The sequence below is a fragment of the Onychomys torridus genome, chromosome 19 (genome assembly GCF_903995425.1).
Source record: "Onychomys torridus chromosome 19, mOncTor1.1, whole genome shotgun sequence".
NCBI classification, from domain to species: Eukaryota; Metazoa; Chordata; class Mammalia; order Rodentia; family Cricetidae; genus Onychomys; species Onychomys torridus.
In genome coordinates this window covers 48,209,550-48,237,246 of record NC_050461.1, presented here as the reverse complement: position 1 = coordinate 48,237,246, position 27,697 = coordinate 48,209,550, and the positions used below count along the sequence as shown (strand labels likewise).

At 41.8% G+C, this 27,697-nt stretch overlaps 1 protein-coding gene across 1 annotated transcript in view; it reads right to left on the bottom strand.

Annotated features, from left to right (window-relative positions):
• The window catches only part of Esr1 (estrogen receptor 1), a 262,394-nt gene that overhangs the window by 10,352 nt on the left and 224,345 nt on the right, over window positions 1–27,697 (bottom strand). The window contains exon 6 of the mRNA XM_036168964.1: window positions 24,312–24,445. Coding sequence (XP_036024857.1) covers window positions 24,312–24,445 — 134 coding nt within the window. The remainder of the gene's footprint in view (window positions 1–24,311; window positions 24,446–27,697) is intronic.

The following is a 27,697-nucleotide window of genomic DNA, read 5'->3' as shown; positions in this document are numbered from 1 at the left end:
GAAATCGTTTACATGCTATGCATCATTGACATATTATCACTAACAGTGCCATTGTTAGGTTAGATTGAAGAGTCCATTGTTTTTGATTCATCCTGTTACCTAATAGGACTTAGTCCAACTTGGCTGAATTGTTGATGGCAGTTCTTACATTGCTCTCAAATAGCTGCGTGGATGAGAACTGTATTAAATACTCACAAGAAGAAGTCATGCTCAAGTCTCTGGCTTGTGCTGGGGATAGCAACCCTCCTCGTAGTAACACACCATTAAGTTAATTCTTTTCAGTATTGGGGACCAAGTCCAGAGACTTGTGTCTACTATGGAGTTTTCCCAAAGCCTGCAACCCATTATCTCTTTTTAATTTTCAGCTTATTTTATCTATATTATTTTTTGAGACAGGGTTTCTCTGTGTAGCATTCTAGAGTGTTGGCAAATATTCCAATTTATAAAGCTATCATCCAGATCAAAGTGTAAAACATCTCAGCCACTCCCAGAAAATCCTTTTTGCCCTTACCCAGAACACCTACCATGCTGCTCAAACCAATAATCAACCTTGGACATGAGGGCGCATGTAAGTATCACCCACCATTTCAATGGGCTGATTTAAATTCTTATCATTTTGCAAGTTGTCCCTGGGTTAATATTGTAAATTGCTTCTTTATTCTGAAGCTGTGGTGGCCCCTGACCCCTAGAATAAGAAATGAACAATATTCTGCCTTTCATTAGAGGCTCCTCTCTGTTCCTCAATGTGCTGCAACATGTTATATTTGAAAAAAACGTGTCTTCAGAGAGCCACAGACCAACCATGAGTGTTGACACCTAAGAAGGAATCAGAGTGCATCTCAGAGTTCACCTGAACTTTGCTCTTCTTCACAAGCTTACAGAGTTTTGTTAAAAAATTACCATTTGAACCCCTTAAGAAACCTTTCATGCACAAAAAAGAGTATGATTCTCCAGGCAGTGGTGGTGCACACCTATAATCCCAGCACTCAGGAGGCAAAGGCAGGTGGATCTCTATGAGTTCAAGGGCAGCCTGGATGATAGAGTGAGATCCAGGACAGGCACCAAAACTACACAGAGAACCCCTGTCTCAACGCCCCCCTCAAAGAGTATGTTTTACATATATCACTTTTAAAGAATAAAAATTAAATACATTGCCTGAGAAATACAGCCAGTATTGTGTGCTTCCTTATTAGGTCTCTCTCCTTATTCCTAGGCATTGCTAGTATTAAAATTTTACTTTAAATGTTTTGTTTTCTTCCTTCAGCATTACTATAATGTGTACTCATGAACTATAAAACTATTAAGTTATATACATGTTATTTCCTAAAAATTGTTACATTCTATACTTCTGCAGTGTGATTTACCTATAGCACATTTTTAAGATTTGCTTTATACAGATAAAGAAATTACTGGGTTGTGTCCTGGGGATTGGTAACAAAGAAAGAGTTAAGTCCATCAGAAGATGAAGTAGTGGCCAGTGGCCACGGTGTTGTAAATTGCAGGTGGTACTGAGGTGTGCCTTGGTGTATTGGGGTTGGCTTCAGCTCCCCATGGCTCTGTCTCTGAGGCTTATCCTGTGTGTCATCACCCACATCTCCTAGAAGCCTTACCACAGGATGGATGTCCTGGGAACCTGCCCAGCCCCAAAAGCTGAGTTAGTTCAAATTGAGTGATGAAATTTCAACCCACTTCCTTTCTGTTATGACCCAGGATACTGGCTTTCTTCTACAGTAACCCTCTCTTGTTCAAGAAAACCTCAGAACCTACCATCTAAATAGCTTGTGGGTTCTTGCCAAGGGAGGTAGCCCCCCCACAACACACACACACACACACACACACACACACACATTGCTTCTTTCCCCTGTACACACTTGTGCTGAACTTCAGCACACCCCAGGGCCAGCACAGTGTGGTGGGATTTTGTTTTCAGTGCAGGAAAAACACATGATACCCCAACTCAGCAAGCCAAGTTTTCTTTTGGGCGACCAAGTTTGTGCTCTCCACCGTGCACATGCTTGCCTAGGTTCCTTCACCCAGCAAGCACCCACTGAGACCTTTCTGTATACATCACTTTGTTATCTGACAAGGATTCCAAGCTTTCTTTCCTCTGAAGAGTTAATATTTTAAGAGAAGATACTGCCTGTGGAGAGAGAATTTTCTTCACACAAACTCCCAGAACGGAGACCGACCGTTTCTCCGAGCAAGCCTGTTTTTCTAGTCCGCTTTGGCACCGGCTCAGCTTATCATCTCATCCTTGTCCGTATGTGCTTCCTAGCTGTGCAAATATATTCTGAAATAAAAATACAGTCCTGTCTAAATGCCAATAATTGACAACAGCCGCCATCATCCTTTTGGACTTTCCTGGCAAAATACAGTCCCATGTTTGCTGCTTGGTGTCCTTAAGGAGCTGTTGAAGAAAACAAAAGCCACCCAGATTCCCAGAATGCTTCAGGTGCTCTGGCAACCACTGTTAATAAGCATGAACACAACAAAGCTGTGGGTTTATCTGTGTCTCAGGTGGTTTCTGCCACACTGCAGACAGTACACTGCTACTTCCAGAAGCCAGGGGCCAGGGTGCAGATAGGAAGAGCCTTTGGAAAGACTCAGCAAGGCTAGACTTTAGTCACTTTGCAGGCTATGCCAAACCTTAGCGATGGAGGGGGAGGGGTCTGTCTTCAGGCCCAGTTGGCAAACCTGAGCATATTGACTGTGTTGAGAGATAGGAAAACTCTGCAGGAAATGTGGTAGTAGGTAAGAATGAAAGAGAAGCCATAAAGATACCCTCAAATGTAAGGTGTGTGTGTGTGTGTGTGTGTGTGTGTGTGTCTGTGGTGTGTGTGTATGAAAGAGTGTGAGAATTCATGTGTGTGAGAGAGTGTCTGTGTATGTGTGTAGTGTGTGTGTGTATATGTGTGTATAAGAGTGAGAGAGCATGCGTATGTGTGTGTTGTGTGTGAGAGAGTATCTGTGTATGTGTGGTATGTGTGTCAGTGAGTGTGAGTGTATGTGTGTGGTGTGTATCTAAGAGTGTGTGATGTGGGTGTACATGTGTGTATGAGTGTGTGTGTGAGTCTATGTGTGTGTATGTGTGAGTGTGTATGTGATGTGTATGTGGGGTGTGTGTGTGTGTGTGTGTGTGTGTGTGTGTGTGTGTATGTGTGTGTGATTAGGGATTGAACTTTGGGCATCACATATGGTAGGGAAACACTCTGCTACTGAACTATATTTTTTTTTTTTTTTTACATTTACCTCCAGTCTCACACTTTTTTTTCTTGAGCCAGGACTTCCCCCAGCTGCCCAGACTGGCCTTGAATTGACTCTGATGCTCTGATGTCTAGACAAGCTTTCAACTTGGGAGCCTCATGATTCAAACTTCTGAGTAGCTAGGATTATAGGACTATGCTACAGGGCTGGCTAGAGATCTTGACATAATCTAACTTTTTCTCAGGCTCACATGACCTCAACTATCACCTTGTTCTACTACGACACTCTTTCAATTTTGTGCCTCACAGAAATCCCCCTTCTATTTCCCAGCTTCTTTCCTCCCAGTGGAATCTTCTAGAAGTTAGAGGCAGACTGAAGCACACCCAACCCTGGATATACCCAGGAGGAAGCTTAGGTAACCCCTGGGCTCCTCGCCTGCCCCAACATTGACCTCCACTGGGGAGGCTCATCAGACTGTAGGGAGAAGAATGCTGAGACCTTGGGTTTACCAGCTGCTGGAGGGCAAATTCTTCCACCAAGGCAATCTCATTTTTTTTTTTTTCCCAAAAAGGAATAATGTAGTAGCTGACCTTGGTTCTTCAACCTACATCTATAGCAAGTTGATTTAGGGAGAGAGAGAGAGAGACAGAGTCAGACAGAGACAGACAGAGAGATAGAGAGACAGAGAGAGAGAATGGAGGGAGAGAGAGAGGAAGGAAGGAAGAAAGGAAGGGAGGGAAGGAGGGAAAAGGGAGCGAGGGAGAAAGAAGAGAAGGAAGGAAGACAAAGAGCAGGGATGGTTCAAAGGGAAAAGATGGGTCGACTAAGGGGAAAAGATGGGTCGACTAAGGTCAGAGTTGTGAGTCACCTGGACCAGGGCTGTCACTCAGTTTGGATCAGGAGCGAGTTGCAGTGTTCATGGAAGACTAAGGGATGGGTCAGCACTTCGAGGTGCACTGCAGAGAAGGGTCTCTATGGCCAATGTCTTTTTCTCAGAAATGCCTTAGTGGCAGACCATGATGTCATCGGTCCTGATTGGCTCTCTGCTTCTCCCTCCGTGGCTGCTCTTCCTAGGGGCAGTACTATTCCTGATGAAGTCTTTGGTCAGTGTGGTGGTTTAAATGAGGTGTTCCTGCATAAGTCCCCAGCATTTGAATATTTGGTCCCTAGTTGGTAGCCCTGTTTGGGAAGGTTTAGGAGGTGTGGTCTTGGTGGGGGAAGTATGTCACTGGGTGTGGACTTGGAGGTTTCAAAAACCATGTGTGGTTTCAAGTGTGCAATCCCTGATTTGAGATGTGAGCTGTTAGCTGCTGTTCCAGCCACTGTGGCTGCCACCTGCTGTCTCTACCATCATGGACCCTAACCATCTGGAACCACATGCCCCAAATAAACTCTTCTATAAGTTGCCTTGGTCATGCTATTTTGTTACAGCAACGGAAAGACAACTAATACAGATAGTTGTCCTTGACAGCAACATGGTTGCTGCTGTTACTTAACAGGAAGGGCTATTTGAGACGTTCTACAAAATATAGGACAGTCCCAGGCAATCATTTTGCCCCCTAAGCCGTAGATCTCTGCAAAGTCCTGTTGAATGAATATACTATAAATAAAAATTTGAAGTAAGACATTTTGGAAAGACAGCTGGGGGTTGGCAGAACACTTGACAACCATGTTAGGGACCTTGAATTTGATTCTCACTTCACACACACATACACACACACACACATACACACACATGTGTATACTTGAACCTGTTTTAAATGCCTTCACAAGACTGTATCCAAAAGATGTAGTAGGCAGATGAGTTTATAGGGAGGAAAGCTTAGATAGAACACATTTGTCAAAGCTATTAAGAACTTCCTCAATGGGGAAGGGCCTCATGAAGACTCACCCCTACCTGAGGAGCTACTGGCAGTTAGTGGCTGCTGGTGATGGCAGGATTAGCCAGTTTTCTTCAGTGGTGTAGCTATGAGTAAGGTGCCCATGTTCCAGTAAATAACCCCACACCCATGCCCATGCAAGCAACCCTAATTAAACTCAGTGGGTCATTAAAAAAGACATTAAAGGAAGAGAGAGGTTGTTGAGGAAAAGAAGGTGTTGAGAAGAAGAGAAGGAGACTATGAAGGGGTGATGGGGCTTGAATATTATCAAAATATATTACATACATGTGCAAAGTTTTCAGAGAATAAATTTAAAATAGTTAATTTTAAAAAAGAGTATTTGATGCACTCTTTCAACTGGGAGTACCATGTACACTCCCTAACTATACATTTACTTGAAATTATTTTAGCGTGATTGAGCAGGTACTACAGACATAACAGAATTGGTTGTATGGATATGCAGAGGAAAGGAAGACTTTCCTAAAGAATATTGGAGCCAATGACTATAACACACCAGATATGGATGAAATAGTGTATCCTTGACTCCTATACATTCTTAATTAATTTTATAAGATTGGAAACCCATTTCATGAGCAGTAAATACTGAAGACTTTGGGGTTCTTGTCTTTATGATTTAAATAGGCTCTGTCTCCTAGGCTTTTCAGGACAGTGTTGAAGTCTAGCTGTTTCTTTTTCCAATCTATCATCTCTGCTCCATTGCTTATCCAAAGAATCTGCTATCTAAAGCCTTTTTAGGTTTGAGAAACTGATTGCCTCTATGGACTGTAGTAGGATGTTAGGATACCTATGTAATCTTTTCTTCTGGCACTTACCTTCTATCCTAACAAAAACAGTCACCTTGACAAGATGTCTTTTATGTAGCCTCAGCTGGGCTGAAAAACTGTTTATTCATCTTCTTTTTCTTTCACTTAAAACAATCTTGTTTTTCATAAATTATTATTACTACATTGATTTATTTATTTCTTTTAAAATATGTAAATAGGCTTTGATTGGCCTTTCAGTGTCTTACTCTGGTATCCATATCTGGTTCTGATTTATCCTGTCCTGTATATCTTGGGCAGAAAGCTTCAGATACTGCTTATGTTCAAATATTCCTCACAATGACAACAGTTAAGCACTTTAGAAAAAATGAACAACTTTTGCCAAGCATTGTATAATTTGCCCTTGATTGTATAGCTATAGCATTTTTTAAGTGAGTTTAGTATAATTTCTCCTTATAAAAGCACACTGACTCATCTTCAAATCACGAATATCTTGGAATCTCCTGTGAAGTTTTACAAGAGGCAACAGTTGCCTGGTCTCCATCAAACTCTGATAGTTTTGAGCCAAGGGCGGAGTCTGACATCTGTGCTTTAATAAAACTCTGCATTAGCGATCAATGCACAGTCAGAATGATAAATCATATGACTGCCTTGAGTTTTACATCTTGTGGCCACCAAAAGGCAAAATCTTGACAACATGGAGTGTATCACTGTTCTGTGAAGACTGTCCTATCATCACACCACAGCACTAAAGGGTGTCTTCTCGGTGGGTGTCCTTGGCAAGGTGCACTTGGCTTCTCCTTACCCTCCTTTCCAGTCATGGTTGTTAGATTGGAGCAGGGTCTCAGGAAACAACTCGTCTAAGTGACAGAATCTTAATTTTTCCTGAGTCCCTGAAAGACCACATAACAAAAGACTACAGAACTGAATTGAACACTGTTTTTCTCTGTTCTCACACCACAGCAACCAGCATGGCCAATTTCTGTGACTCTAAAAGATGTGGGAGTTCCTCTTCACCAGCAATCTAGCAGTTCCCCAGCAGAAGCCACCTTATGCCATCTAATGGAACCCCTTCCTAACACCTTCCTTCTGGAGATAGCAAAATATTCCATGGGGAAGGGCTCAGTCCCCAGAACTGTTTCTCACCTCCTTTGCTGTCACTTGCCAGCTCTAGGTTGGTTTTTCCATGTTATGATTCACAAGCCAACAGTTGGGGCTCTCACAAGCCCCTTCTTGCTGGGGTTTGATTAATAACCTCAAGTGGCCCATGTAATTCAGGGTAACAGTGATTTGTTTCTTACAAAGAACGTGATGGGGGATGCAGATGAAGAGATGCTGGGACCAGGGAGGATCATTTCATGCTCCCTGGGGATGCATTGTCTCCCCCAAACTTCCTCATTCTCAGCGGCTCTAAACCTTACTTAGCCTTTGGGATTTGGGAAGGTGATCTGCTGTTTAAGAACGATCGACTAAATCATTGACCACTGATGATCAAATAGACCTTCAACTCTAACCACATCAATCTTTCCAGGGACAACCACATCCCGATGCCACCTAGAGGCTGCTGGCTGCTCAGTAAACCCATTAGCACAGAAAAAAACTATCACCTTGGCATTTTCAAAAGCTTGAAGAGTTGCATGCCAGGAAATACAGAAAGACAGACAGATAGACATATGTACGTATTTCATAGTATCTCAGATATGAACCTGTTCATGGACTTAGCATTATTATAACACACCTGCACATTTGAGTCACCGCACAGTGTGGAGTCTCTGTTATAGCAAGTGTCCCATTCTAATATAATTTAAAAAGCATTTTCTACTTACAGTGAAACAAGTACATTGAAACATGGATAACATCTGAAAGATATGCTCTGTACCTCCTCTCATTGACACTTTCTACATTTTAAGGCCTTAGAAAGAATCATTTACTTAGAATTCTTTTTCTTCCCAAATGCCAGTATTGCTATTCTTTGTTACAGAAGCCACAATTTTGTTTCTAGAAACATTTAGTCATCCCCTGTCATGCTAACTATTCATTCTGAATACTGACACACTTCGCAGCAGCCAGTATGTTCAGAGAACACACAGAAGCAGAAAGGGCAAGCCCAGAGCATTAAAATGCTTTGTTTGTTATGATTCAAAGACACAGCACTGCAGAGGACTTCAAAGAGATTGCTTTCTGCCATTCAGGAACTTAATTACCATTTTTTGTGCTTAGCAAAATAAGAGTATTGCTCTGGGAAATATATGCCCACTGATGGGTGACATCTATCCTTTTCCAGATCAGCAGGTATTTACCTTCAAGGTGAAGAACATTCTCAGGACCCAGTCTTTGTGCACATGTGTACTGTTACGCTAATGCATATCATGTGACCCATGTGTGCAATGTCCCTTCTGTGTGAAATCACAGAGGAAGTGATAACTAAAAGCGCATGTCCCTGCCAGAACCCAACACAGGAACAGGTGGTCCTGTTCACTTGGGAGTCCTCTACCCCTACAAGTTTGTTCTTGGCACCAACAACCATTAAAACATACAGGTCTGATTCAGAAATATCTGTCAATTTGGTGTAATTTTTATTGAAATGTACTAGATGTTCTTGAAGGTAAGTGTGTAGCACATCAACACATTCAAGCTGACTCAGACGATGAATCTCTTAATGACTTCTGATGGAGATACTGATGAGATGATTCAGTGAACTCGAGGCAAAATAGGACATGCAGGTTTTTACATTCAAATGCAATCATGTGCTTGACTGTATATGAAACCCTCGATTTTATTTTTCATAACAGACAACCTCCTAGCTTGAATCTTTTCAGACAATGTTGCTATTGGCATATATTTGGCGTTGGAGCTTTGCTGCTGTTGGTTACACCTGTAACTAAATATTGAGAGACATCCAGGGTTCTGACTTTTCTGTTCTTCAAGCAGTCCATTACTGCCCCTCTGGGGTCAGAAAGGAATTGTTCCAAACACATGCTTGATAGAAGACATAGAGTCTGGGCCTGGTGAGATGGCTCAGTGATTAAGAGTGTATACTGCTCTTGCAGTGGGCCCAAGTTCAGTTCCTAGTGCCCATATCAGGCAACTCACAACCACCTATAATTCCACCTATCACTGACCAAATAAGCGTCTGTGAGCCCCTATGCTCACATGCACAAACCTACACAGCAGGACAGCTGTGTCACATTCAGGCAGATTTTATTTTTCAGAGATACATCATACCAATATCTTCCATATACCTGTTTTCGGCAGTGGTTCTTAGCATCCTTCTTATAGAGATAGTGGATCTAAGCCCACTCTTCCAGGTTTGGGTAGATGCATGACTTGCTTGTAACTGGTGGAATAGGTTGGAAATGGCCTTCATGTCTTCTAAGCCTATGTCATAAAAGACCATATAGCTTTTGCCTTGGTAGCTGCTTTGTGGGCTGCTTTTATCACTTACATCAGGAACCTTTGTCACCTCATAAGAGGCCTAGTGTGGAGAAGACAGAAAGCACTATCCAAGTTGATATCTTGTATCAATATTCTAGACAACAGCCGGCATCATTCAATCGCACATCGATAAAGATGCCTCAAAGTGATGTTCATAGACAACTCTCAGAGCCCCTATGTGATGAGTCTTTTCACCTGAGGCTCCAGACATTTTGCTAAAGTCACAAACCATTCTACCAGCGTCCTTTCAAATTCCATGACCAAACATTTTTTAAGCTCTTATGTTTGGGGTTAATTGATTATGCAAAAGCAGCAGCTACAATATACATGATCATCCATATCAGACTTTTAGGTAGGAAAATGGTGAAGAAGAGGAAGATTGGAAATTCAATTCCTGATGGTCTTGTACCATCAGATATGATATGATAGCCTTGGCTACTTCTTGCTCCATTGTTCAAATCCCACCATCTAAGCCATATGGGTTCTTTGGTAAGAGCAGGAGTTCATACTGTTGGATACTTGTGCAGGTGAAGTTTTCATAGGATACTTTCTGTCCTCACTAACCCAGTTTATCTGATTATACATGGTGTCCAGTAAGCTTTGTCAACTTGCCACAGCCTAGAGTCATCTGAGAGGAAAGCTTTGACTGAGGAATTGCTTTGATCAGATTGGCCTGTAGCATGTCTGTGGGCATAACAATCTTGATGGTTAATTGACACAAGAGGACTCAGCCCACTGTTGTGAGCAGCAACATCCCTAGCCAGATGGTGCTGAGCTGTATAAGAAACCAGCTGAGCATGAATCTGAGCAAGCCAGCAAGCAGCATTCATCCCTCCAAGGTCCTATGTGAGTTCCTTCCATGACTTCCTTCAATGATGGATTGTGACTTAGAAGTAGAAGCCAAAGAAAACCTTTCCTCTCCTAAATTGCATTTGGTCTCAGAGTGTTTCATCACTGTCTCAGAAAGGAAACCAGAATTTATAGATCACCCCTAACTCTAAAACACTGGCATTCCAGTTTCCCTTGGGAGAATGGATGACTGAATTCTTGGTTGTACCATCTTTATCAACTCCAGGTTTTTAGGAAGCCATCTTTGTAGAAATTTGCCTCCTTGAGGGAGGTTCTGTTGAGTAACTAGTATATTGTACTGGTTTTTTGAAAAGCCTGTGAGCCTTGCAATGGAATGTCTTCTCTTTGGATTGGCCAAGAATATTAGAGTAAACCCTGTAGCCCATCTTAGGAATAGAGATACTTACTTCTGTGTGCTAATATAGCTCACAGACTTGGCAATTTCTTCACACTACTCTACCTTTACATGGGAGTTGCTAACTATTAATTGGCCACTTTTTATCACATGAGATTCAGTAAATATTTTTGAATCCTATGGAATATCAAGAAGTGAATAAAACAATGGGGGAAATGTCTCTTCTTCCCCTGTGAATCCATAAAAGAAAAAGTTAGCGTGAATGGAAAAGTGCTCATAAGACATCATCCAGCACTCATGTGACTTAGTCTCTGATTCAGAAAAGCTTCTCCATGAACTAAGAACTCACAATGAGCTTCTGCAAACATGTCCTCACCAGGCGGAGCTGGACAGCCTGCTCACATATCTGTAATGCTCAGCACCAGGGGCTAAGAAATGAGGTCACAATCCCTCAGTCCTCATTTCAGGGTTTGGTGCCCTAAAGGGCAGATCCTCAGAGAAACTTGCCCTCTCTTTCCTAAGGGAGAATCAAAATGGCTGAGGGGCCCCTCTAGGTTTTTGTTGTTGTTTTTTTGTTTTTGTTTTTGTTTTTGTTTTTGTTTTTGTTTTTTTACAACTAATGTCAAATTTTCCCATTTCCAAGAGACAAGTGAGCTTGTGGGTCACATGTACGTTTAGGTGTCTCACTTCCATCCGTCATTTTAAGGAAATACTCCACTGGATAGAAACTCCATTGAAAAGGCATCATATGATTATGTCAGGCTTATTTTATCCCCCCCCCCCGAAAAAAAGAGAGCTTACACTACATTCCAACAATGGAGACACAGGATTCTAGAATTGTGTGTTTAAAAATATGCCTGAAGATCAATTCCTTTGATTGCAGAGCCACATGAGCAGCACTAATTAGGCTCAGTGGGTTATCCAGAATAAGATGAGCAGGAGGGAGGAGGAAGAGGAGGAATGGGAGGAAGGACAGAAGGAGCACAAAGAGGAGACAAAGTTTGGAGGTGGCCATGTTGAGGGGAATATGGGTAGAGAAGAAAGATATGATCATAACTTGTTGAAAACACATATGAAATTCTCAAGGGAAAAAAGAAAAACTACTTTTAAAAAAAATTAATATGGTGGTTTAGAAATTATTTGAAGAATCAAAAGATATGACTGCTATCTATAGATAGAGATACATAGATTAGATAAATTGATAGATAAATAGATAGATGATAAATAGATAGATAGATAGATAGATAGATAGATAGATAGATAGATTAGATAGATAGTCAGAGACAGACAGACAGACAGAGTCAGCCTCTTGTGAAACTTCACACTTAAACTCAGTCAAGTCATTCTTCTTTGAGTAAAGCAGGACTGACAGCTGCAAGGTACATATGCACTCTGACTTTCTTGCTTTCTTGTCCCCCATTCTCAGGTAACCCTGAGACCCATTCCAGAGAACTTGACTTCAGCAGAAAGAAGGATCAAAACTGAGAAGACAAGCTATCAAGAGAGGAAAATATTTGCAAAGACACATCCAATAAAGGACTATTGTCCAAAATACATAAAAAGCTGCTCAAACCCAACAATAAAAATATCAACTAATTTAAAAATGAATGGGAAATCTTAACATGCACCTCACCAAAGAAGAAATATAGATAGCAATTGGGCATTAAAAAGCATGAGTTGAAGAAATTATAAATTAAAACAGTAATAAGACATATCCCTTGGAATGGCTAACTTCCAGAATATAGACAATAGAAAATGCTCACAAGGATGTGGAGCAACAGAAACACACATCCTTAGCTGGTGGGATGAAATGTTTCTGCTACTTTGGAAGGCAGTTTGACAGTTTCTAATAAATTGCAACAAACTCTCACCAAAGGATCCAGTAATCACATGTCTTAGTGACACTGAGAATTGTGGTGGTATTGTGTTCCCCAAAATATTGTGCATCCTAATAAACTTATCTGGGGTCAGAGAACAGAACAGCCACTAGATACAGAGGCTAGAAAATGGTGGCACACACACCTTTAATCCTAGCATTCCAGAGGCAGAGATCTATCTGGATCTCTGAGAGTTTAAAGCCACACTGGAAACAGCTAGGTATGGTGACTCACGCCTTTAATCCAAGGAAGTGATGGCAGAAAGCAGAAAGGTATATAAGGCATGAGGACCAGGAACTAGAAGCTTTTGGCTGGTTAAACTTTTAGGCTTTGGAGCAGCACAATTCAACTGAGAGGCTTCCAGTATGAGGAAACAGGATCAGCTGAGGAATTGGCAAGGTGAGGTGGCTGTGGCCTATTCTGTCTCTCTGATCTTCCAGCATTCACCCCAATACATGGTCCAGGTTTGTTTTTCTTAATAAGACAGTTAAGATTCATGCTATAAAGAATACTTGAAAAAAACCATAGGGAGTTATGTTATTTCATGGCTACTTAAAGTCACATATACCATATCTATTTATTCGTATATGTATGAACATAGTTATAAATATATATGACAACTAAGCACACACATATATAGTTTAAGTTATGCAAATGGAAGTGACAAAGCTCCCTAGCTCAAAAATCATAGACTATCTAACAAAGACACCAATGTCAGGTATGGGAAACCTTCTTTTGAGATATTGTTCAAGGGAGTCCAAGAGACCTCTTCCCCCAAAGCAATACAGGCTATTGCTGTTGCCATTGGTGCCTTCTCCCAAAAGAAGGTATGGACCTATTGCTGAAGACACCACACATGTCAGATGTGGGATTTGAAGGAATTAATCTGCATCTGACCTGAAAGCTCCCCCACTGAGGACTAGTTCTCTTAGATTCAGAAAGAAGAATGCAAGCCACCAATGACTAATGGCAATCAATAGTCCTACCCAAAAATAAAGCCAATGAGCCACAATCAAGACCAGCCTGGCAAGCTATTCCAAAAGGTGCAAAAGTGACACTCATATCTTAGTGACAACAAACAATATTAATTGGACTCAAAGCTCACTCAATAGAAGGGACTCCATGACTGGCACTATAAGATTAGCCAGCTACCTGTGTCTGGTGAGACCACAGAACCTAGAGGGCTACTGAAGTTTCCGAAACCAGTGTAATGTCTAACTGTGTTCTAAATACTTGTCCTGAAACCCACAGATGAGTATATATCTCTCACCCCTTATCAAAGAAGTTTCTTTTACAGTAGATAGAGATCATTACAGAAAACATTAACTGGTAAAAACGCAGAGGTCAACTGACCAGGGGGTGCTTGCCCTGGATTAATATGTTTACAACACAAATTCCCCTGTACTTAAGGCTAAGAGAACACTGCAGAAAGATGAGTGAAAGATTATAGGAGCCAGAAGAGCAAGACAGATGCTGAAAGATGGTCTCTTCTAAAGAAAACGTGAGAAGAGAACACAGACTGGAGGGAGGGAGTTGGTCTGAAAAGAATTGGGAAAGGGGTGAGGGTGAATATGATCAGGTATGTTGTATGAGATTCTGTAGGAATTAACAAAATTATTATACACAAAAGTAAAGTCTATTAAATAGTGAAAGTAATATTGTGAATACATATGTATGAGTTTGTGTGTAGGTGTGGGTCTGAGTGCATGTATGTATCGGGATGTTTGTACGTGGAAGCCAGATGTTAACTTTAGGTGTCTTTCTCAATCATTCACAACCTTAAGACAAGAAACTGAGACAGGTTTTCTCACTGAACCTGCAGCTAGATTGGCTGGCCATGAATCTCAGTGACCCTCGTGCCCCCACATTCCCAGGGATTGAGACTACAAATGCTCGCACCTTGTATGTGGGTGCAGGAAATCAGATTTCAGTCTTAAAGCGCTTTACCAACAGAACCATTTCCCCAGTAAAGCAAAAATGCAAAGGAGAAAAATATATGCAAATCACATTTTAATTGTTGGGAAACAAAGGCTGAAAGGTGTTTAAGCAAGGGAGCCTATAAATGCATGGGCTGGGGGTCCAAGTGCAAGGGCTGGGGGTCCAAACACAAGGTCTAGGGGTCCAAACGCAAGGTCTAGGGGTCCAAACGCAAGGTCTAGGGGTCCAAACGCAAGGGCTGGGGGTGTTTCCAGAAAGGCAATGCTCTGTCTTTGACTAAGTGTCACCCAGCTGGTAAATAATTGGCAGAGCCTGAACTGGAATCCAGATCTGCCTCACCTCTGGCTCAGCACTCAAATGCTACACTAAGAATTTCTTAGCTCTAAGCCTTACAAGAAACTAGAAATGACTGCTGATGGACTTACCTCCTTGGACATTTGAGATCACTAATAATTTTAATAGTGAAAAATATTAGAAGCAATTTAGGAACAATCCCGCTTTTCAAAACAGGCCAGAGGATGGTGTGTCAAAATGGAGTTGATGTGAATGGGCATCGCCTGTGAGTCTCTTTTTGTTCTGTTGGGTTTTTTTTTTTTTTGTTGTTGTTGTTTTGTTTTGTTTTTTGTTTTTTTTGTGGGGGGGGTTGGTTTTGTTTTGTTTTTGAAAGAGTCTCTTTGTTATGTAGCTCTGGCTATCCTGAAACTCACTATATAGACCAGGCTGCCTCGAACTCACAGAGATCTGCCTGCCTTTGCCTCCCACATGCTGGGATTTAAAGGCGTGTGTCATCACCTTCTGGCTTCTATGAGTCTCTCTGACTACAGACTTTTACCAAAAATGTTAACAATGATTACTTCATTGTGATGGGCTGAGAGACTGTTTTTCTTGCTGTATTTTCCATATTTTCCGATTTCCAAGCATTGGGTACCCAGTAAAGAATGAAAATGCTATTAAAAATTTTTAAAAAGTGCCTCTTATCCCTATTATTTCATAGACTGTGTCAACACCTGAGCTGTTGAGTGGGAGATACACCTGGCGAATGGGTCCTTCAAAGAATACACAGATTGTCAAGGAGGTATTACTCATTACTTTTCTCATAATATTTCCATCGTCTCTAAGGTGGTTCATATTTCTCAGACTCTTCAAGGCTGTGGTTTTAGCAGGAAATGAAGCTAATCAGTTTGTCACTGAAAATTTATCCAGTGGTTTTCTTAGCTGGAAAGGATTCTGAGATGTCACCAATAATCTGAGCTGCATAGCTAACTAGAATAATAGATGAGCTTTGAAGCCTGACAGTATGTGGTTCCCAGAGCACATGCAGAGGGGCACATCAGAAGAGTACACAGCACCACAGTTTCTCTGGAAGGTTGTATGTGCTTTGCTTTCAGAGGACACAGAGGCGTAACGAATTCAGGAATTCACATTGTCATCCCAGCAAGAAAGACCAGTGCTTCATCTGTCACAATGAAAAGAATTCTGACATTCTGGGTGTCATTCATCACTATTGTCCATGCTAATCCTAAAGAAAACTGAGTTCCCTCTTGACCCTCACGCCTTCAGAGCCCTGTCGATTTCCATCCGCAGACCAGGGAGAGGCAGACATCACTCGATCCTTAGGGGCTTGCTGACATGGGGGAGGACACAGTTTGAACCACAGACTCCAGCTTTAGCAGAGAAAGGTGTGGCTGGATTGAGGGTAAAGTCATGTGACAAATAGTTTCTTCCAAGCTCATTAATGACCAAGAAATGGAATATTCATCCCAGGAAGTCCCAGAACCATGTGCTAGCCATGTCTCTATAAGTCAGTCAGCTTCTCTAACTCCAAAAGAGTGATCTAAATGATGTGTTGGTAGTTCTTCAACTACATGCCTTGCTCTTTGAAGACAATCCTCTTTGAAAAATCAGAGCTAGAATGTAAGACATAAGAGAACCAGCCATGCAAACATTGTCATGGGGTGGTTCATTGTCATGGTGTCTGTGCACAGTATAAAACTACACAGCACTGACATGCCACACAAAGTCCAATTCTGATAAAAGGTAGCTTTCAAAGGAGGTGTTTATATGATAGCACATGTAGACTCCTTGACTGTGGCTTGTCAAGAGTCCCAGCAGGGGCTGGGCAGGAAGAAGCTAGCAGCTCCCTAGTCATCCCAGCAACTTTCATTCATTTGCCTCGTGGTCCACAAAGCACAATGGCCTACGGGAGCAATCTGGGAGTACGTACACAGTGATTGATGAAGAGTGATCTGATGATGTCCGTGAGGTAGGAGGCACTATGTGCCAATAGCTTTACAAACGGCCATTACCTCTTTCTCGTAGCAAATATACTTCTAATAAAATGTTCAAACTGAAAGCTGGAATGGGGCAGCAATTCATTAAAAGAATGCAATGAGTATCACTTACAATATCAAAATAGAAAAATTCCTTGTAATTGTTCAAAAGGTGAAATTCATTGAACATATCACAAACAATTATATGTAATTTTAAAGCTTGCTTTGGAAAAAACACTCGTGTATAACTGTGAATAAGATATATAACTATAAATACAGTCCTACCTTCCATGTCCTGTTGACACTTCAGTGATGGGCCACATTTTATACAGTGGTCCCATAGGACTACTATGGAGCTAAACATTTCTTATCACCTAGTGACACACCACCACCATCTATCCCAGTGCTGTGGTGCAATGAGTTGGTGTGCTGAGACCTGACCACAGCCCTTCATACAAAAGTGAGGCACACACAATTATATATATATATATATATATATATATATATATATATATATATATATATATATATACATATTCATTCAAGACAGTGAAAAGGGGATATGCTTCTGATTTAGTGTCTACTAGAAGATCATTTTTATTGTTGTTTTGGAATGCATTTCTTCTACGTGCAAAAGGATATTGACTCCAAGATCACACTCTGTGTTATGCCAGTAGCAGCCTGGAATATCTCATGGTTACCATCTCTTGAAGTCCATCAAGAGGCCACCCCAGGCAATGGGCCTGTAGCTCTGAGTTCTGCATAGGAGTACTTTGTGGTGTGCACATAACACTGAAATAACCTAGGAAAGTATTTCACAGGTGCAGCCCTGTCTGTAAATGACACAAGACTATCTGTGAAAATACTCATCTGCAATATAAATAGGAAAAGATAATCTTATCCAACACCAATAGTCAGTTTCAGTTGGCATTATTCTAAGAGCTAAATTGCATTAACAATAACCCTACAAGGTAAGCAGATTAAAATGTCTACTTCCTGGACAGGACAACAGAGCACAAAACAGTTAAGCAACTTGTCTGAAGTTGTACAAAGTAGTGCATGGCATCATATAGGAAGAGCTATGAAGTATATGGACCTGCGTGTATACTCTGATCCTTGTCTTTCCTTTTTATGAAGTTATCTGTCTGTCAATCATAGGGGCACCATTCCAATGGACTTATCTAATCTCAGGTAGCTTTCAAAAGCCTCATCTGTGCACACGGTAGTCAAATGAACATCTCCCCTCTTGTTACCTCCTAATGGGATTAAATTTTAACATGTCATGTCCAAACCCAAAACTCTGTGTTTTCCTCTGTAGGCTGTAGGCATTTAGATTGGTGTGACTATTATTCTTGATTTGTCAACATGATTTGATTTGGAATTGTCTTGGAAACATAACTCTAGGTTTATCCATAAGGATGTTTCCAAAGAATGCTTAATTGAAGATGGAGAGCTCCCCTGAGTCTGAGTAGTGTCATCTCACAGGCTGAGGTCTTGGACGGAATTTAAAGGAGAGAGCAAGCTAAGCACCTGCATCCATCCGTTGACGGTTCCCAGCTGTGGCAGCGATGTGACCTGCTTCCTCATGCTCCTGGTGTCATATCTTCTTCCCTGTCACAATGGACTGCACCCTTAAACTGTGAGCCAAAATAAACCCTAACGTCCTTCAGCCAAGTATCTGTTACAACAATGAGAAAAGGAAGCCATACACTTGGCTTGCCCATGTTTCAGATGCTCCAAGAGACCTCTGAGACATTATACGGGATCTGAGCCACCAATCTCAGTCATGTACATGGTCTACTTGCGAGAACACGTCCATTGTGTGAATGGACCCTTCACTGCAAGTGGCAGGGGATGCTGCAGCCTCCAACGTTCCATTAGTAATTTACTCTACAAATATGGTTACTATTATTATTTCTTCTGTTAAGAAGAACAAAGCCATTTCTTTTATAAAGACACAAGGGAAAGTGTTTGTATTTGGAATCTGTGGAAGAAACAGACTAGTATTCACCTTTGTTTACATGCAAGGAGCAGGGCAAGATCCCCTATGAACACTCTTTCAGCAGCTATGACAGTTCTGAGGCCTTGGGCTTGCTTGATACTAATGTACCCATTAGAGTCAGAGAGATAGGTTACCAAGGGTCTCTACCCTTCAAGTAAACAGCAGAGTCCATTCCCTGAATCCCAGACCTTTCTAAAGACAGAGTGTGGGTCACAGCACACGTTTGGGAAACCATATCACCCAAGGGGTTTAAGGTTGTATCAGAAGTTTTCACAATAGAAAGGCCCAAAAGTTGAGTGGACTTGGCTGCCTGCAGAGTTCAGTCAGAGGGACCGACAATGAACCACTTGATAACCATGAAGTGCCATTCATCTCAAAATGATGGCAATAAGCAGACTCTGTGGCGAGGATGCTTGGCATCACAAAAAAGTCAAGAGATAATAGACTCTTCTCTGATGTGACAACATTGGCATCCCTGACAATGTGTCCATTTGCTATTTCCCAGGCCTTGTCTCGTCAGAAACTTTCAACTGCAGAGAGTTAATGAATCCTTGATGTTTAAAGTCAATATGGTTTTTTCAACGTTCTTTTATCTAAATATAGAGCCTCTCTAAATCATTGTTTTATTTCTAAACTTGAAAATCTAAATGCTTCCGAGTGGTTTTCTAATAATACAGAGCACAAATAATCTAGAACAGGGTAGCAGGAAGGGGAGAGAGGGGGGACACTCTCTGTGATGGAAACTTGTTATAATTCATTATGAAATAAATAATTCTCTAACAAGAATGTGGCCACTTGTGAATGCAGCAAAGGCAAACCAGATTTCATCAGCTCTGGCTTCATGTGCTTTTCATCAGGGCACCATGAAAACAAGACATGCATATTAAAAAAACAGAACTAGGCAACAGAAGACAGCTGTCATACTTTTGACACAGATGTATGACATGTATACTCTTCTTCAACCTTGCCTTGTTTCCCTAACTGAACACCAAGGTCACACTGACTAGAGGTTTTGTCATTTAGTTTCTCGAACTCTCTTTTCTTCCTCAGATTTTTAGTTGTCTGTGGGTTTTAGCTCTTATTCCTTTTTATTATTCTATCCACCGAAAGACATATGTCATTAGAAGTTGAGTTTGGGAGGAATAGGTAATCAAGGCTATCAAGTTTCAACAGCATGAGGTGCTTCAGGAGCAACCAGAAAGCCTGCTGCTGGGGATGTACAGAGGCTTCTGGATAGCTGGAATTGGCCTGTGGGTCAGGAGAAGAGAGATGGTTTAGAATAAGACAGACAGACAGCAGAGAGAGCTGGAATCAGGAACTGGAGAAGCTATCTGGGATCCACGGGGTAGGTTAGCAGAGACCAAAGTGAGACTGAGTGAGAGAGGTGCTCTAGAATACAATATCCAGAACTGTAGGGGTGTGTGAGTATGTGCGTGCGTGTGCATATGTAAGAGGTAAGAGAATACAATATATAGAACTGTAGGTGTATGTGTGAATGAGAGAGAGAGAATACAATATACAGAACTATACGGGTGTATAGGGGTGTGTGTGTGTAAGAAAATACAATATACAGAACTATAGGTGTGAGTGTGTGTGTGTGTGTGTGTTGGCTCTAAAATGATAGACATAATTAATAAGCTGAATGGAAGGCTTAACTGCACATTCATGAGAGGTGACAGATGTATACACACAAAGCTTCAATACATGACTCTCCTGAGGCTTGGAAAACACTCAGTGACAGGGAAGTGTTCTGCCTGGGAGTGGATTTGGAAGGGGCATAAGGCCGAGAAGAAGAGAAACTAGTAAGTGATGTGCAGTGACTCCGCAGTTTTGCCTGTGTGGTCTGTAAGTAGAAGTTCAAACACATGTGATCAAGGTCATTCTAACTTTTCTAGACCAATTAAGCAGCATAATTTATAAAGCCTCCAGGTGGCTGCTATAACCCCTATTGCTATTAGTCACAAGTCTCCCCACTTTGGGGGATCCTACCTGGAGGATTTAAAACTAAAGTATTTCATTATAAAAGCCAGAGACCTCTTCGGTTGAAGCCAGGTTCTCATCCTTGACAAGGACGGCTTTCACTGCACAAGGCCTCCTGTGCTCTGCCAACTGCATCCTCCATGTCTCCACCATTCTCCCCTGTCCTCAGTAACCCAGGGTGCTGAGATACTCCACAGGGAAGGCATGTACAGCAGGGTGTGAGGGAGAGCCTAGCAAGATGACGCGTTTCCAGCCCATCCCCCGGCAATGTTCAGCAAATAGGCTTCTATGGAAAGGCTGAATGAAGCAATGTCTGTTGACGATATGTGGTCCCCAAGACCATGAGAAGCACAAACAATAAACCATTCTTAGGGAAATTGGGAAATACACATATAAAGAAACAGAGAATTACCTTGGTTAAGGAGAAAAAAAAAATAACCACAAAATCATAACATTCATTTGGGTGTGTTCGACATGAAAAGCTCAGCAAGACTGTCATAAACATAGACTTACTGAAGAACTGAATGAAATTTTTGAGTCGAGAAATAAAACCAACCAGCTCTTGGGAGGCTCGATCGTGTGTTACTAAGAAGCCAAACAGTCAGGAAGGAATACTCACTAGGGAGCTGGGTCTGCAGGCAGTGGGTGTGTCTGAATGATCAGGAAGGACTGACGTCACAGTGGATAGAAACAAGAGTGTGGTCAGCTCTGGCGCATGCTTCTCAGCCTCCTCCGGTGGCTGGAACGCCCACCCCTCCTCTCACTTCCGCCCTGAGCTCATCTGCCCTCTTCCTACTTGCTCTCCTCTTGGGCTCTGTCCAGCTGGTTCTCAGAAAGCCCTGAAGCTGGTATTGATTTTTTTTTTTGATTTTTTTTTTTAACTAAGGCCTGTCTGGATTAGCCAAGACTACTTCTCTCCTTCAATGTGGGATTGGTGTTTGTCCTAGGGATGATTCTGAGCTCTTGTAAGCAAATAAATGTAACTAACACAGGAACTGTGTTAAACATTTTCTCCTAGACTGTTGTGAGGAGGTCTTCTGTGGAAATTCGGGCCTTTGGAGATCTTTTTGTGGCTTCTAGAAAGATATTCTGAACAGGCCCTCAAAACAATCCTTCACTTCTCCCAATTCTGCCTCCAAACCGAGGTTACTGTGAACAAACTCTCAGAACTGGGCAACAGAAGCTCCCTGCCCAAAGCATGAGCTTCCTCCCAACCCCAAGGCTTAGCCAGAGATGGGCAGGCATCTTCTAACTAGATTCCCTGAATCACAGCCTGTCACAGGTTCCTGTGGCCTCTGTCACAGGTTCCTGGAGTCACAATCACTTTATCGTTTGTCTCATGATAGGTCAAGAGTTGTCCCAGTTCAAAGCCGTGAGTTGGTAAGGTTTTAGAAACATCTGGAACTCCTACAGTTGTATGTGTGTGTGTGTGTTTGGGGGGAAGGGGGGTTGGGGCAGTAATTGATGGTAGTGACTTTCCTGTGGCAGATTTCTTTTTTCTTTTCTTTCTCTCTATTTTTTTTTTTTTCACTCTGAAAAGGCTTCCCAGAACTGGCCCATTATATCTCAGAGTCTCATCCTCTTAGACTCTGCTCTTCCAGGAACAATAGCAGACGCTAGGAACCATGCAAGGCCCAGGCCTGTCTTTCTAGAACACAGCTCACTTTGTGGTGAGGAGAGGCGCTTTGCCTGTCAGGACTGGGCACCTGCTTCTGCTGTGTCACAGCTCTCCTGAGCTGCCAGCACTGTCCTTGACGGCAAAGGCAAGCTGCTACCCATTATCTCTCAGGAGACGACAACCGTCAACTCTGCAGTAGAAAGGGCCTTTTATTCCCAAAACTGCATCCCGCCCCTTTAAGAGCAAGCATGTGTTCAGGACTTTTGAGGCAGAGGGTAGAAAACAACATGGGGTGAAGGCTTGTCTAGTGTCACAAAGATTGAGCTGGGAACCCAATTCTATAGTGGGAAATATGGTATGAAGCTCCCGGTCAGCCTTCAATAAAGGATTTCTGGTGAGACTTTGACATATTCGTCCCATTGGGTTACAAAATTCAGAGCCCACAAGTCTAGTGTTTCGTCTTTAATTTTTGCAATAATATTAGAAAATGCATCCACACTGTCGTAAATACAGAAACAACAAAACTTCAGGAAAAGCTGCAGGTATGTGGGAAACAGTTTTCATGACCACAAGTGTCCACTGTGTTCATTCTAAAACTGACTTCCTGTCTCTTGGCTATTCTTTTCTGGTTAGAGTGGGAATACCGGAAAAAAGAAAAAAAAGTTCCCAACACTTGTTAGGCATGCTGTCCCCGAAGTTAACAGATTGCCCACATGCAGGCGGTCCACACATGCCAGCCCTCCACTGAAGAAGGAGTGGGATCGGGACCTGGCGCCGTGCAGGCGAGTGGCTCTCCTCCCAGAACTCTCATCCAATAAAGAGCCATTGTGGGATCTGAACCCTTCAACGAACAGGACAAATGGTTCAAATGAAGAAGCACAATGCACGTGAGTGGGACTGGAAACCTGAATGCAGGGTAATCACTTCCCGAGTGGCCAATGCATCATATTATTTTTTTCATGGAACTTCACTCCCATAATTCAGTCCTTGCCTAGTGTAATAGTACCAATTTTCGTTCTTCAGCTGATAAGTGAAGATGATTGCCATGATAACTATTAAGGAACATGGGTGTCTAGCATTGGTGGGGAACCAGAGTGGAAAATTGTCGGGGAGATGGGAAGGGTCTCGGGGTCCTGAGGAGGAGATAGAATTTATGGAAAGACAGCCGATTCTCTCTGGGTCTGATCCTGCTGTGACTCTGTACTTGAGAAATCTGAGAACAAGCATGATAGGGTGAGGAACTAAATCAGGCCAGAGGTTTGGGAACAGACATGATTTCTACAAGGGGGTGACATTAAGTTACAACCAAGTGGAGCTACAGAACAAAGGTCCCTGGTTAAGGGCATCTACATGGCACTCAGAGGGGCTGGAAAGGGTAAGGGTGTTAATTCAGGCTGAGCCACAATTTCCATCTGGGTGACCTTAGGTGACTCCCTGTGTCTAACAGCCAACCTCACTACAGAGAAAAGAAAAAGAAAAAGAAAAGGAAAGAAACAGAGTGTCTGAACACAACTGTGGTGGCTGCTAGCTTGGCTCCCTCAGGGAAGCCTGTGTAGGAACAACAGCCAAGGAGTGTGAGCCACTTAGCCTAAATGAAGTGCCCTTCCAGAAGCTTTGCCTGTAGCTGTTCCTCCATTTGAGGACTGTTTTGTTTTGTTCCTTGTTTATAAGTCTTTAAGCCAAGTGTATCTTTAATCAGTTTTAGCCAGAAACATGTTCTGTCTCCAATAACTCTCTTTCCTTAGTATCTTGATGACATCATGTTTCTGGCCGGTGCTAGGCCCTGAACCCAGGGCCTTGAGCATGTTAACCACACACTCCACAACTGAGCTGTGCATCCAGGGCCTATGTCATAACTTAAAAGGGCTGCCCCTTGGTCTAATTCCATTATAACATGTATAACTATCTACAGATACACAAATACTTTTCACACACCGTATTTGATCAGCGCGGTTCTGTGTCTCTAATTAGAGTGATGGCAGATTATTTGGAACGTGTGTCGTTTCTTTCAATGTATAACATTACGCATTATATTGAGTAAATTGGATCTGGTTGAAAAAATTGCAAGTAAATATTCCTCCCAGCAACCCACCATTAAATTCTCTCGGGTCAGCAACTCACCAGAATTAAGTAAAATGATGGATTTGAGGCACACAAACTCCTCTCCCTGCAGATTCATCGTGCGGAACCGAGATGACGCAGCCAGCAACATGTCAAAGATCTCCACCATGCCCTCTACACATTTACCCTGATTCCTACGAAAACAAATTTGAAAAAGCATTAAAGCACAGAAAAACTTTCCACAAGTCATAAAGTTCACATTCATAATGCTCTCCCGGCCTCAAATCTGTAGCAACCACCAGCAGCCCACTTTCTTTCAGCGAGTGTGAACATTCACTTAAATTTGAGAAGACAAGGCAGAAAAAACGGTTTCCCTCGATAAAACCTTAAAGTTATTACAAGAGCTCTGATGTTAAATGTGGAGTTCTCTGGCTTATGGGTAATCAAAGATGCTTACGGTTCAGGTGTGACTATGATCCTGCGGCTATGTTTTAGACATTGCATGTGTGCTAGGGATGAAGAAAGATCCCGTGTTCTAAGATGCTGATGGCTTTCCATTGATAGGCAGTATCTTCCTAATCTGTCTTGAGATACTCTTGAGGACCAGGCAAACTATAGTAGCTATGGACTGTGTGGTGGGGCTGGGGTCACTAGTGCTACATGGGATGACACAAGTGAAGGCTTGCTGAGTCTGTGACATTCAAGTTTGTCCTCAGAGATGCAGGATTTAATCAGGAAATGAGAATGCATGATTGGAAGAGAGACATACCTTAATATGGAAGGGCACAAAGTGGTGCACTGGACTTGAGGAGGAGACAGGGAACAAATTTGTAAGAGTTGGGAACTGTTGGCCAACTACGTATATTCTGTATTACTCAGTGTAAGTCAGGCTTTTATCTTGCCCCATAGACTAGGCTTCAAGAATTTAACCTTAGTGTTACCGACCAGTAAATGAGCAACCCCAAGGGGCTACCACATGCACCTGTATCTTATTTAGGGGGTTGTTTCAGAAATTAAATGAGATTCTATATACGGAAGAAATGAATTCATTTTGAGGCGTGCTATGTTTGAAGAACTGAAAATACAGGAAAAAGTTAAAATGGTCTGTGAATATGCAAATATGCACAGATGCACTCGTGAGCATTGTGTTTTGTTTTTGTCTCAGAGTTCCCCACTCTTCTCAACAGAGGAATAACTTACCACTGAACAGAATACCATGTAATCATGTGTCCCTTGATGGGAACACATTCTGAGAAATGCATCATTAATTAGACAGTTTCATCACTATACTAAAGTTAGATAGCTGCACTGTCTCTAGTGATAGAGTCTTGGGGGACCACGTTTTACGTGTGGCCCATTGCTGACCAAAACACTGTTAGCAGAACAGAAATCTTCTGGGCTACCTCTTTCTTTGCTGACATTTAGTTTCGTTTCAAGCATCATGCTGTTGCAGCAATTCATTCAGTAATAATCCTCATGTTTCTCTCTTATGTCACGTACAGGGAGCTATAAAACATACTTCTAGAAATGGAATTCCTAAGTAAAAGGATGTGATTATTAATCTTGGTGAGCTACTTAAATATAACATTAAAAAAACCTTACATCTATAAATACAAAAATCGGTAGAAAAAGCTCCTTTTTTTTAATCCCGAGGTTTAAATGTTGGCTTCCCAAGTGTTAATAACACATTTTACTATCTTACTACTGAGCTACATTGGTAGACCTATGGAGTATATATCAACCTGAAATTGTTCTCTGACCTTCCTACTCTGATCCTTCACCACATTTTCCCTCAGGGTTATCAGTCATGTTCATATTGATTATTAAGAACTTTTCATGTATTATAGTAATTAGTCTTGTGCTAGAGGTAATTTTCATGGTTTGTCATGTATTCCTTTTAATTTTGTTCTTGGCATTTTCTTTACAAAATACTCATTGCAGGTCCAGCTTTACATTTACCGTTTGAAAACAACACCTTTTGTTTGAGAGGACTACTCTCCATTCTGATAGCATACGACAATTCTTTTATGCTTCCTTCTAGTTGAAATTCCACACTTTTTTTTTTTTTTTTTTGGTTTCTATCTTTGATCTTCTGAGATACATTTATTTTTTTTTCTGACAGCTGTATCAAGCTATAACTACATGCCATACATTCACCCATTTAAGAAGCAAACTCCATTAGATGTTCATATGCTCACAGAATTACGAAACCAGCCTTTGGGAATTATTGTGGTGCAGTAGGTAAAAGGCAAACAGGGTTGAGTTTCATATTTTTCCTCCAGGTAGCAAGCGATCTTAATTACTGTCACTCACTGAGCAAAACACCTTTATTCACACTGAAACATGCAACCGACTTTCCATATGTTCATGCACATCCAGCACGGTTAACGTGTTGCTTTTTCTCATTTTTCTGATCAAAGAATTTCGACCCAAACTTGTAAGTCAAACCACATAGCTCTACCAACCAGGGGATGGAATACCAGACACACAATTTCTTGTATCTTCTCTTCCTTGTTCTATTTAGACTCATTTCACGTGGTTGACCAAAGAACTATTTTGTACCAGTTATTGGGCTAGACATCAGTAGGACAAGAAAGGCATGGGTATTGATAACATATCAAGAGTAGGAGCGAGATGACAAGGAAGGAGATAAAAGCAATGCAATGCACACATTCCCTTAGAAGGTGTAAGAGCCTCTAAATATAATAGCAAGTTCCCCAAATGCAACCTGCATCCATAGTCAAGAAACTAGTTTAGCATTCTCAGACTAACTTTATTGAGTTTTCCTCTGCAATGGAGTGTCCACACACAAGGGACAGCATTTAACTGTCTGGCAGAGAAATACTGATAAACAGAGGGATGTGTCTTCAAGAGAGTAGTTGGCCATTGATCCTGAGTATCAGAAGGGCCACATGCACTTTTTTTTTAATTGGAAATCTGGATGGTTGGGGGTTCAGTAGAAGCAAAGAAGAACCTTTGGAAGCTACACTGCTCGACCCTGGGGTGGGATTGGTAGTCACATCAAAGACTCTTTTGGCCTTGGTTGTAGACTATAGGTGGGTTTTTCTTGTTACATAGTCGACTTTTTAAAAAAAGTAGTCCATCTTCTTTCTAGTGAAGTGAATAAATAAGGATGGGGGACATGTTTGGAGGACGAAGCTTTAAAAATAACAACTCACAGCCAAAATAGAGAAATGTTCCTTTCTCAGTATAATGTCTCTGTTTACTTAACAGACTGCACAGCGGCAGGGGAGGGAGCCTGGGTGTGGGAGGGAGCCTGTACACACCTGCTGTGAGTAAAAGTTCAACTCAGAAACTGAGAAAGGAGAGGCTTAGCAGTTCTCCCTTCTCAACAGCCTCCCCCATTTTCCCATGAGGAGTTTTTCTCAACTCCCCCCACCCCTTCTCCCTGGCTAGCCTGTTACTTCTCACCAGCAATTATTACC